This window comes from Phascolarctos cinereus, unplaced genomic scaffold, assembly GCF_003287225.1.
Source record: "Phascolarctos cinereus isolate Bilbo 61053 unplaced genomic scaffold, phaCin_HiC Scaffold_5;HRSCAF=322, whole genome shotgun sequence".
Classification (NCBI taxonomy): Eukaryota; Metazoa; Chordata; class Mammalia; order Diprotodontia; family Phascolarctidae; genus Phascolarctos; species Phascolarctos cinereus.
The window spans coordinates 119272062-119285116 of record NW_027555958.1 but is presented as its reverse complement, the minus strand read 5'-3'; the positions used below and the strand labels follow the sequence as shown (position 1 = coordinate 119285116).

The window sequence follows — 13055 nt, the reverse complement described above, 5'->3', positions numbered from 1 at the left end:
CTAATTTGCTCTCATATATACTAACAGTACCACCATAACAAATAAGAGATAAAAATAATCTCCATGTTGTCTATTCAATATATAAAACTAAGTTTATAATATGAAATTTTAAAATTTCAAAATGCCCAATTGGGCAGGGTTCAAATATTTTATGAAGTTTTGTTAATATTTCTCTCATTTTATCATAAAGTTTATCTCTAATGACAGGATTTCTTTGTTAATTTATCTAAAATTTAAGTCACAGTTTTATTAAATACTTCAGGGGTTTGACATACTAAGCACTCTAAGATTACAAAAAACAAATTTCCCCAAAGACTTTAAAGCTTAGTTAGCTTTAGTTAGTTCAGACTGTTTCTGTTCATTTCTCCTAAAGCAATTTTTCATTTTCATGTAACAATTATATAACCTAAACTTACCTTTAACATGATGAACCAAGGACACAATGTGCTGAATAAATGACTCTGAAGTGCTTTTGCTGGCCTGTGGCAACTTAATGTGGTCAAAGATGGACCGGAATTCTTGTTCTTTCTTGACAGAATGGACAAGTGTACTAGCAAGCAGCCTGTCTTTAGTCAAGGAAGCAGGTCTAGAGTATGTCAATAACAAAAACACACACACAAAAGAAAAAACACCATTGGTTTGAATATCATGGAGAGAAACATTATCAGGGGAAAAAAAGCAAGATTAACAACAGTTCAGTATTAACTCATATATGCACAAGGTTTACTGAACACCTCTGTCAGATCATTTACCTGTTGGAATCATCAAGAGGTACAGGTGCCATTTTGAGTTTGACTTCAGGGCGATGGGAATCACTGGCTATCATTTTGATCCTAAGTGGGCTCTCCTCTCTGAAGGTAGACTTTTCTCTCGCCTCCAGATTCTTGTGTAGAGGGGGACTGTAATCAAAGAGTTCTTTGAGCTTTTCAGACTTTACCTGCTCAGGTGACTGAGTTTCTTTCTTCACCATTATTCTCTCAGAACTTTTGTCGTCTTCCTTGTGCTTATCTTTTGCAGTGCTAGGCCTTTCCACTACATATCCAGTCTCTTTAAGTTTATAATTTTTCTCTTCTCTAAATCCATCACTTTCTCTATTGCCCTTGAGTGAAACTTTAGATTTGTACTTGGTTCCTTCCTCCTCAGCATTCCGGTGAGATGTAGTAGCAAAATTTTTACCCTGATCTGCCAGGACAGACTTCCTAAACTGTCTATAATCCTCTGTCTCCTCTGTGTCATCCCCTTCTGAATCATTAAACTTTCGTTTTCCAGCCTCTTTATCACTGAAATAATCTAAAGCTTCCTGATCCTCCCATTCTCCCTCTGCCCTCCCTTTTTCTGTTCCTTTCTCCTTTGGGGCCTCTTTCTCCCTGGTATTACCCCTATCAAGCAGGTATACTCTAGACTCTTCATCTGTGTACCTGTAAACAGCAAAGAAGAGGATGGTAACTCTGGATTGCATTCACTGTCATTCACTTTTATACTTAATGTGTTGCCCAACATCACAGGATCAGCAACAAAAGGAGTAAATCCCACAACGAAAAATGTTTCTATTTGACATTCTACTTTTGCAAAGCATCAAGCATATATAGGTGGCGCTTTATAAAGATACTTTAAAAGGCTATATGAATTACATAATAAGCTCCTAAAATTTAACAAAAGTAAAAATCTCCTCAAAAACCCAACCTAATTAACACCACAGTCCATAATTCTGTATGCCAAATTCACACATTTCTACAAAGCTTCAGAAATAAATTCTACAACTTTACAAAGCCAGCTTCTCAATTGCTAACTCAGAACTATTCCTTAGATATGAAGTGTTTGCATAAATTTACTTTTTGTTTAAAACCACCTACCAAAAGATTTGGACTATTTCACTTAATCCTTAAGCAAATTATTCTCAACACTAATATTTTTGTACAAGTTCAGTGAATAAATAACAGTAAAAATATATATATTACTCATTATAACCTTCATTTCAATCACAAAATGCTTCCAAATTTACAAATATACTTTGCTCTAGGAAAAAGACTCCTGGCATATTCATAAATAGGAATTATCATATCAGTTAAATAAACAAAACTGTGGTGACAGTGTCAACAATATGCCTATTCAATTTCCTAACAAAAAACAGGCACTCCAATAAAAGTACATTTTCAGTAAGCTTCCTCAGCAAAGTGTCTAAAACACTTGAAATTAAAACTATCAATTAAAAGCTATGTAACAAAACACATACAACTCATACAGCTCTGTATTAAAATACTGGACTTATGAATCAGTTGGAAAAATGAAACTTCTTATAATACAGGCAGAGAGGCTTACACCAAGAAAAACATTACATAATTCAACATTACTTATTTAGGGTAAAAATGCCCCAGATTTACATAATTAACTTCTGTTGGCTAAAATTAAAACTCTTCAGAAATTAGTCAACAGTTCAACTTTCTAACCCTTCTTAGTTTTTTACATATAACTATGCCAGGAAGGTCTGAAAATAAATAAAATCAGAAGAAGAGTATAAATTTGTTTATCCTCAGATTAAACCTATTCTCCAATATTCCCAAAATTAAAAAAATAATTTGGGAATACATTATGACAAAAAGTACAAAGTAAGACTTTAGCATGACCAAGCTAAAGTTACAATATGTGTAACCCTGATTCCCAAACTTATACAGCCAAGCAGAATTTAAAAGATGAAATGAACAACACTAAGAATTATCCATCATGTAGTTCTTTCTTACCTTTTTAAAAATTTTCCAGTCTTTGCAGTTTCCTGATCTCCACCATCAGGATAAAATGAAGAGCGTATTCTAGTTTCTTCCCTTGGAACAGTCTGTGGTGGGATTGTCTTTGCAGGGCTTCTTCGTGAAGGTATATGATGAATTGGACTATTCTGAGAAGGGCTGTAGCGACTAGAACCATTTCCAAGGGAACCAGATCCAGACCTTTCAGGACTATGCTGAATGGAATGTGAATGCTGAGAAGGAGTATTTTTTGCAGAGTGGGCTGTGCTGAGCATGGGAGCATCTGAACAAGATGAACTCTGACTAGGCGGTGTAGCAATAGGAGAAGGGCTATGGGGTGATCTTGGGCTATTATCATATGCTGAAAGACCAGGCCAAATGTCACCAGACGCTGCTGATGATTTATTAAAATCATCAATGGGTTCAGAGGGGTCATGCTCAAATGTATCTTTCTGTTCATCCTGTGATTTGCTTTTCAAAGGGCTATCTTCTTGAGGAGCCCCTTCAGTTTTTTTGGTCTGCTTTTCAAGAGACCCTCGTCTTTTGGAAGAGACAGGTGATTTGCTATATGGGGATGATGAGCGAGATGAAGATGACCTCGGAGACCTGGAAGATCTATAAGACCGGCGAGATCGGCTTCTAGATCTCTGGGAAGACACAGATCTTCGTTTTGGACTCCTGGAACGTGAGCGACCCCGTCTAGGGCTCCGTGAGTGTCTTCTATTCCAGACAGGTCTATAGCCACCTCGATGATATCTACCACCACCTCCTTGATAATACCCTCTACCCCTTCCTCTGTACCCATAAGGCCTTCTCATTCCTCTATTATTTCTGTAATCTCGACGATAATCTCTAGAATAAACGCGATCTCTACTACGAGATCGTGAATATGTCCTGGAACGAGACCTAGAACTAAAATTGAAAAAAACAATTAATGTAATGAGAATGGGAAATACATCATTTTAGCATTCTGTATTTTTCTCATTAAATATAACAAATGTGGAATTAAAGTTAAAACAAATATTGCTGTCTTTTATTAAAAACAAAACTAGAAATGTCAATTTAATACTTTTTTCTTTTCCTTCCCATTCTGTTTTATAAACTATATCAAGAAAAATTTACTTTTTAAAAGTGAAACCTGGATAAAAAACGTATTACCGGTAAGTAAATAGAAAAGTCTAATTTCTATGTGGTCAATGTTAAGAAAAGAAATTAAGATGTATAAGAAGAAATGAAGATGTAATAAGACAAAAAATCATGAAAAAGAATAATAAAATGCAATGTGAAGAAAACTATGTTGTTTCTACCAAAGTACATGTACATGACTATGAATTGATAAAAATCTAAAAGCAATGAATAAAGAAAAGAAATGGGGAACTAAAGAGGTACAAATTGATGAATTCACCTGTATCTCTTCTTTCTAGAATGTGATCTGGACCTTGACCTGGAACTAGATTGTGATCTGGACTTTGACCTTGAAGAATGTGATCTAGAGTTGGAACGACCCATTTCTTCCAGTGGATTATTCCTACTGAAATGAGAGAGCAGTAAAGGTTAACAAGAAATAATCTGTTTAACTTCACAATATTGTCTTTAAAGTATTCTGTAATAGATAAAAATAAAATGACAAAACGAGTAATTCTGTATCTCAAAATGATTCAGAATTCATCACTGTTTTTTTCTTTTCAAATACTCTGAATGAATTCAGAAGATAATAAATAAATAAAATAAAATCCAATTTTTCACCTGGAGAAGAAGCACTACATCCAGGAAAAAGCAACATTTCTAAATTCTAGACCCACCTATATGCCTCAATCCAAAAAAAGCAACAGCTGCACAAGCCAGAAACAGCAATTATATTAGACTGCAACAACAAGTGACATGTTATTCCATGCCCAATACAAATGCCTTAACTCTCCAGTTAAAAAAAAAATAATATCAGAATTACAGATAAGTAACCCGAAACAAAGATTATGTAAATGACGCAATGCAGGAGATCAAAAAATTAACCTACCAGACTACTAATCTTCATCTGGCAATTGGACTAAACTAGCTATTCTACAGACAATAATCACTGGAATGGAGCTGGACAGTTTTCTAGAAGAGTAATGGAATAAATAATTCCCTGATCAGCTGAAGTCGAATGCTCCGACAATGTCTAGTTTGATACTGAAGTTCTGCACTATATGACACTGGTAAGAAAAAATATTGAGAAGGAATAGAAACACGGTATTTGGTTAAGTCAATTTAAAAAAAAATAGAAATATAAAAGAACCTTGGATAGCAATCTTAATTTTTTCCCAAATGCTACATAGTGCAAAATTAAAATTTAAACTATAGGTTTCATATGCCATTGAACAGTTAGTTCAATAGGCATTGAGTTTGTTTGCATTTCGTTAACAGTACAAAGCCATTCACTTTCATGCATTTCCAAAATGTTCATACTCCCAGGCATTTCTTGCCACACTAAATTGTGCTTCTACAAGCTTCCATTTGATTAACTCTCTCTCAAATCCCTACATTTCTTTTTAAAAGAGTTTACACTGAATTTATTCACTCTAGCATCTTCTTAAGAAAGTCTATGCTAGGCAACCATATGAAACAAAACGGCCAGCCATTCCCAAATGCCAAACAGTTCCAGTCCATGAGGCAAGAAAGCCAACTTAGCTAAAACAGGAAGGCAACTGTGAGGGAAATACAGGAGATATCATGTGCCAGGCAAACCAAACCACTGCCACCACTTCTGATTGACGGTCAAACAGTCCATGACCAAAATTAGTTTAGACCAATACTGACAGTCCATAGCCTAGCCCCCAAAGACATCATTAAGCAGAACAATCCTTGTAGAGAGTGAACTGGTAACAGCTTCTGCAGCTTGCTTGAGCATGTTGCTTCACTGTGAGGAGCAACACTTGTAGAGAGGAAGCCTGCCACCCTTACAACAACCAGAACCAACCTTTGAGCAATTATTATCAATAAGCAAATAAGCCACAAAGACTACAGAAATACCAGGAAGAAATAAAACAAGAGGTTTGTTTTGTTTTTTATTTTCAATGAAATGTTTTTAAGGAAAACAAGAGCTCTGAAGAAAGGAATTTGGAGAATAGGTTAGAAAAGAAAGTGGAAGACCTTATCCAAGTCATGAACAGCCTGAAAATTGCAATAAAGCAAACAGAATTTGATGATACATGAGATAAGAAACACAATACAAAATTAAAATATTGAAAAACTAAAGCAAGTCTAAGGTATCTATTATCAAAAACAAGGAATACATGTCAAAAAAAGATAATCTAAGAATAAAGAAACTCCCTGAACACCCACACATACACCCCTAGATGTATTTCAAGAAACCATATATGAAAACTGCCAAATTTTATTAGAGTGGTAGCTAGGTGGCGCAGTGGATAGAGCTCTGGCCTTGCAGTCAGGAGGACCTGAGTTCAAATGTGACCTCAGATACTTGACACTTACTAGCTGTGCCACCATGGGCAAAGTCACTGAACCCTGTTTGCCTCACCAGAAAGAAAAAAAAATTTACTAGAAAGAGGGCAAAATAAAATCAGAAACAAACTGTCACCTCCTAAAAGAATCCTCAAAATAAGAACTCCCAAGAATAACACAGCTAAAATTCAAAATTTTCAGGTCAAAAACAAGACTCTGTACAAACAGCAAGAGCAAGAATTCAAGTAGCAAAGAACCATAGTGAGGATCACACATTTGGCAGCAACAATAACAAAAAAAAAAAAAGGAACCCTACCAAATTGTCATATTATGATATAAAAATATAGTCATGATATCTAGACCAGGATGAGACAAAGCAGAGAGTACTACAGACCAATATTCCAAATAACTATGAAAAACTATTTTAGAAACTATCAGGAAAGAATATGTCACAACATATTTAAAAGATTATGCACTATGGCCAGGTTGGATTTATACCAGGAATGTAGGTTTGGTTCAATATTAAGAAAACTTTAAACATAACTCCATTCAGAAAAGATTAACAAAATACAATATCCACTTGCTTAAAAATAAATAAATAAAAAGCAAAGGAATAAGTGGATCTTTTTCTTACATAATAGTATGTATTTTAAACCAAGAGCTAGCATTTTCTATAATAAAGAATCTGTAATGGCCTATCTAATAAGAATGGAGTAAAGCAAGAATTTATTACCACTACTGTGTGATAAAGTTCTAAAAATGATAATTATAAAGAGAAAAAGAAAAATAATAAGCATCGACAAAGATGACACAAAATTATCCCTTTTTGCAAAGATAATGGTCTACTTGTAGAACTTTAGAGATTTAACTAAAAATTCAAACAAATTAGAGATTTAACTAAAAATTGAAACAAATAATAATTTCATCAAAGTAGCAGCATACAAAACAAATCAGCCTTTCTATAACTCACCAAGAAAGGAATGAAATTCCATTCAACATTACTGAATCTAAAAAAATCTGGTTTTTGGCTTATCAGGATCCATATAGGAATTATATGAATGCAAATACAAAACATACTTTATAAAATAATTACATATATATGTATATACACATATGCATATATACACATATATGTATACACACACACACACATTGATCAGAGTTGGCCCAGACTACTATAATAAAAATGACAACACTACTACGTAAAATACTATACTCATTCATTCAGTACCACAAATTAAAGGGCTTACTTTATAGTGAAACCTTATAGCAAACACCAGAGTTTCTTTACAGAGCTAGAAAAAATAATAAAATTTACCTGGAGAACAAAAGGACAAAAAATCTCAAGGGAAGTAATGAAAAAAGTGGGAAGGAAGAGGGTCTAGCAATATGAGATATTAAACTATACTACAAAACAGTAATCAAAAACAATTTATTAATGGTTAAAAAATAGAAAAGTTGATCAGTGAAACACATTAGGAACAAAAGATTCAGAAGGAATAAACACAATTTAGTAGTATTCAATAATCCCACAGACCCCAGCTGTGTCAATATTCAACTAAAACTACTAGGACAACCAGAAAGCAGTCTGGCAGAAATTAGTTTATACCAGTATCTTACACCAGTGGTGTCAAACTCAAATAGAAATATATTCCTAATACCAATGCATACTGATTTAGAAAACCACAAATTAACATTATCTGTGTTGTATTATGAGACTAGTCTGTGAGAGTGACACCTGTCTTACACCATACACCACAACAAACTCCAAACTAACACATGATCTAGATAATAAAAGTTTACATCATAAATGAATCTGAGGAGGGGAGAAGCAAATATCTTTCCAATATATGAACAGCAGAGGTCCTGACAAAGCAAGAAGGAGGATCGCAAGAGATCAAATGGATCATTCTTAATTCAAAATTCAAAAACCTTTTGCACAAATTAAATCAATAAGACTTAATTCAGTACCAAAACCATTAATTAGGAAAAAATCTTTGCAGCAAGTTTCTGATATCCAAACTATTTAGAGAAATAACTCCAATGCATAAGAACAAATATCATTTCCAAGAGAAAAATGGACAAAGAATATGTATAAGCAGTCCTCAAAGGCTTAGCAAAAATATAAAAATAAGCTACAAATCACTAATAAAAGAACTACAAATCAGCTCTAAGGATTCACTTTACAACCACCAAACTGGCAAAGATGACAAAAAAGGAAAATGCTAGTTCTCAGAAGGGATGCAGAACAGGCACATCTGGGCACTGCTGATGGAGCTGTGAATCTGTCCAACCATTCTGGAAAACAAATCGGGAACTATATCCAAAAATCGCTAAATTGTGCATACATACCCTAAGAGCAAATGATTTAACTAAATTTTACAATACTAACATTTATGTAGCTCTTTAAGGTGTGGAGAGCATTTTGCATGTTATTTTATCTGATCCCAACAATATCCCTGGAAAGACAGATGTTATTATCATCTCCATCTTACAGATGGGGAAACTGAGGCTGAGCATAGGAAAGTGATTTGTCTGAGTCTTCAGTGTCTGAAATAGGATTAAAATTCAGGTCTTCCTGACTCCATTATGCCACCTTGATGATATATAACAAATGAGATATTTGTAAAGGGCACAGGTCAGGCCTGGCACATAGGTGCTTAAAATTACTTAGTTGCCTATCCTCCCTATATATGTGTATCTATATACCACAAAGTCTAAAGAGCTTAAAAAAGAGGAGAAAGAATCCTTATGTACCAAAACAGTAAGCAGCATTTTTCTGTTGTAGCAAATAACTGGAAACTAAGGAAGTACCCGTCAATCAGAGAACAGCTTAACTAATTATAGTATATGCAAAATACAATGAGGGAAGTAGGAGACTCAGAACAATCTGAAACAAGTTCTACAAAGTATTATAGAAGAAGGTCAGTAGAACACAGAAATTTTATTACTACAATACTATAAAGAAAAATAGCTTTGAAAGACTTAAGAAATATTATCAATGCAATAACCAGCCATGACAACAGGGGACCAGTGATGAAGAATGCTTCCCACATCTTAATGGGGAGGTAATGAATTAAGAGATGCAGAATCAAACATTTTCAGATACGGTTCACATGTAGAACTATTTTGCTTGACTATGCTAATCTGTTACAAGGGAATGAATTTTTTAGGGAAGGGGAATTTGGAAACTGATACTTAAGGAAGGAAAAAAAGCACTAATAAAGCATTTAAAAATGCTCAGAAAAGATCTGAAGGAGGTTCGGAGGGCACCACAGACAAGCTCTGGAACTAAAGTGTTGAACTGAGTGTGTGCACGCATATATTTTTAACAAGCTGTAAGTAATGAGATTCATGATTTCATATACAATCAATCCTCTTTTTCTGTTCTTTGTATATAGAAATATTAACTTCTGTCAAGTTCAGAATGACCAAAATAAAGTTTTAACAATGAAAAGATGAAGAACTGCAACAATGTGAACTTAATTTAGAAAAGAAAATAATTCAGTAGTCATTAGAAGTTAAAAATGTAAAATCCCATTATAATAAACTCAATAAGGCTACCAAATGGTAATGAGATTTAAAAATAATAAGCCATTCTTCCAGAAATTATACTCCTAAACAGTAAGACAGTAATTCAGCCTTTTTATATTTGTGAAACCTATCATTTTACTTGGCATAACCACACACTCCTCGGCCCTCTTCCAGGTGTTATGACTTTCACCAAAAAATAAGAAAAAAGAAAAAATAAAGACAGTGTGTATGTATATACATAATTATATATGTATGTATATATTGTTATTGCCTTTTTGCTAAAGCTGACTTCATATTTCTTCCTCTCTGCATAACTACAAATAGTTTAATCCCCAATGTGGGGGAAAGAGAAAAAAGAATTCATACAGAATCCCACCTGCTGTCAAGAGTTTTGCTTTAGGAAAGAGGATCAATACTAGTAGTGGTGTTTGCATTACTTTTAAAAGTAGCTTTTGTTTGTTTACAAGGAAGTTATACAACTAGAAAAAAATGATGGAAGTGGAGGCTGAGACTTTTTTCCTTAGATGAAATTTGTATAAAAATACAAGTTGTTATAACTAAAATAAACAATCATTTTCTTAAAATTCTACCTTTTGAAGTTGAACACAATACAGTCTATGCCCTCCCAAAAAAGTTTAAAAGCACAAAACCTTTTAAAATCAAATGTTTAAAAAAACAAATCTGTCAGACAAATTCCCAAATGATAACAAATGTGAAAGTGAGAATACTCAATGACACTCACCTTGGGTTCCGATAAGTGGCAAGTAGTCAAGTGATGTCGTTGAAACACTGTAAAATTCCTCCTGGGGATAATGTTCTCCGAAATGAAAAGTTTAAATCCCAATTCCTAACAATGACAAAAAAGTTTTGTTAATTTTAGGCATTATAGTAGGTACTGCAGTACATAAACTATACAGTAAAATATTATTTATCTGTTCAAGGAACTTAAATCATAAGGTGAAAAACTGCAAATTTTAAGATCCCTCTATCCTACAAAAATATTAGAATAAACTAAATAATACCCAATAAAGCTGAAATATTTGGAATTTTTTCAAATGCATCAATATTTGTGCACTGGAATTAATGGGCACTGGAAATGGGACACGAGTAATATTTACTGTGGCACTTAGGAAAAGTCAGTTCTATCTTTCCAAAAAAATAATTTCAAAGTTAAAGTAATGCTATATTAGGATCAACATATACCATTTAATCTGCATCTAATGTCCACAGCAATATGGCTAATAAATTCTTACCTAAAACTCAAACTATTCTAAGATTTTATAAAATTTTTTTAACTTAAATTTTGCTGGCATGCAATTGGGTATAAATATCATTTTCCTTCACAGAATCAGATAGAAATTATTTTACGTTAATTTTTTTTTAGCAAGAGTAGTTTCAACAAGTTTATACTTTCTGAATACAGGTCACATGAGATCCACAGAAATCCATGCAAACAAAAGAATGTGTTAAATGTCTCCTACTATAATGGCATGAATCTTTGATTCTTAAAATAGAGTCTTAAAATCAATCAATATACATTTAAGTGCCTACCATGTTCCAGTCATTGTGACAGGTGCTGGGGATACAAGTAGAAAAAATGAAACCCTACTTGCTCTCAAGGAGCTTACATTTTATTGGGGGAAACCATAGGTGGATATATAAATATATACAAAGTAGTTATCAAGGAGGCAGCTAGTTGGTGCAGTGGATAGAGCACCCACCCTGGAGTCAGAAGGACCCGAGTTCAAAACTGCCTCGGACACTTGACACTTACTAGCTGTGTAGGCAAGTCACTTAACCCCACTGCCTACCCAAAAACAACAAAAAAAAATTGTTGTCTAGTCATATACATGGGTAGTTAGGAAGAGATGGCATTAACAGCTTACAAGGAGAAAGGGAAATCAGGAAAGGCTTCATGTTAATGCAGTGTTTGAAAGAAGTGAGATTTTATGAAACAAATGAGAAGAGTATGCATTGCAGGTATAGAGGATTCACAATGCAAGGACAGAAAGTCAAAGAAGGAATACCATATGTGAAGAACAGAGAGAAAGTCAGTTTAGCAGGACTATTAAGTGAGAAGAAAGGAAGTAAAAAGTATAATGAAACCATGAAGACAGGTCAGTACCAGGCCTTGAGAAATCAAAAGTTTATATTTTAGCCTAGAAGTAATAAAAAGGCACTAGAATTGATTGAGTAGGGAAGCAATACAGTAAAATCTGTACTTACAGAAAATCATTTTGGCAGGCTGGATTGGAAAGGGGTAAGATGAGGCAGGGAGAGAACACTTAAGAAGCAATGAGGGTGTGAACTAAGGTGGTGACTGGGTGAGCTGTGAGAATGGGACTGATACAAAAAATGTACAAGTAGAAATGGCAAGTTTTGGCAAATAATTGGTTATGTACCTTTGACAGAAATGGGCAAATTTGGTAAAGAAAAAGGTTTTGGAAAACACTGAGTTCCATTTTGGACACGCTGATTTTTGGATGTATTTGGGAAATACAATCTGAAATGCCCAAAAGTTAATGACACATGACTAATGCTCGAGAGAATTGAGCTGGATGTATAGAAATTATAATGCTTGGGAGCTGATAAGGCCACCAATAGAGAGAAAAAGCTTAAGGGGCAGCTAGGTGGTGCAGTGGATAGAGCACTGGCCCTGAAGTTAGGAGGACCTGAGTTCAAATACAGCCTCAGACCAAACACTTGACACTTACTAGCTGTGTGACCCTGGCCAAGTCACTTAACCCCAATTGCCTTAAAAAAAAATGGAGTGAAGAGCTTAAAGGGAAGAGGTTAAGAGTGCTCAGGTCAGAGCCTTAAAGTATACCAACAGCTGATCTGATCAAACTTCATAGAAGAATACTGAGTATTCAGACAGGAAGGAATCTGAACTGAGTGCATTCAGACAAGAAGAATGCAGTGTCACAAAAATCCAGATTAAAAAATATCCAAGAGAGGGGGTGATCAACAGTGTCAAATGCTGCAAGGAAGTCAAGAAGGATGAAAAACAAGAGAAAACCACTGGATTTGGCAATTAAGAGATGGTTGTTAGTAACTTGTGAGAAAGAAGTTTCAGCTAAGTGATGACATTAGAAGCCATATTGCAAAAGGGTTGAGAAGTGAATGGAAGGTAACAAGTGGAGGTACTAAGTGTAGACACCTTTTTCTAAGAGTCCGGCCAGGAAAGGAAGGACAAATAACAGCTTGAGAGGATGACAGAGTTAAATGAAGATTAATTAAGGATAAGGAAAGGTGCACGTTTGAAGGCAGCAGGAAAAGAACCAGTACATAGGGAACATTTCCTGAAGATAATCTAGCATATTCTCATTTTTTAACTCT

At 34.4% G+C, this 13055-nt stretch overlaps 1 protein-coding gene across 11 annotated transcripts in view; it reads right to left on the bottom strand.

The window, feature by feature from the left end:
• BCLAF1 (BCL2 associated transcription factor 1) overlaps positions 1–13055 on the bottom strand; it is a 41522-nt gene that overhangs the window by 19841 nt on the left and 8626 nt on the right. For 8 of the 11 annotated variants that reach the window (XR_013486930.1, XR_013486931.1, XM_020987136.2 and 5 more), the window contains exons 2-6: positions 10459–10563; positions 4147–4272; positions 2739–3653; positions 753–1418; positions 417–586 (exon numbers count right to left, since the gene is read on the bottom strand). Coding sequence is in view for 9 of the 11 variants with exons in the window: in XM_020987136.2 (XP_020842795.1) it covers positions 417–586; positions 753–1418; positions 2739–3653; positions 4147–4250 (1855 nt within the window). In the remaining 2 variants the exon portion in view is untranslated. The remainder of the gene's footprint in view (positions 1–416; positions 587–752; positions 1419–2738; positions 3654–4146; positions 4273–10458; positions 10564–13055) is intronic. The other 3 variants (XM_020987142.2, XM_078155119.1, XM_020987138.2) reach the window with 2 other exon arrangements.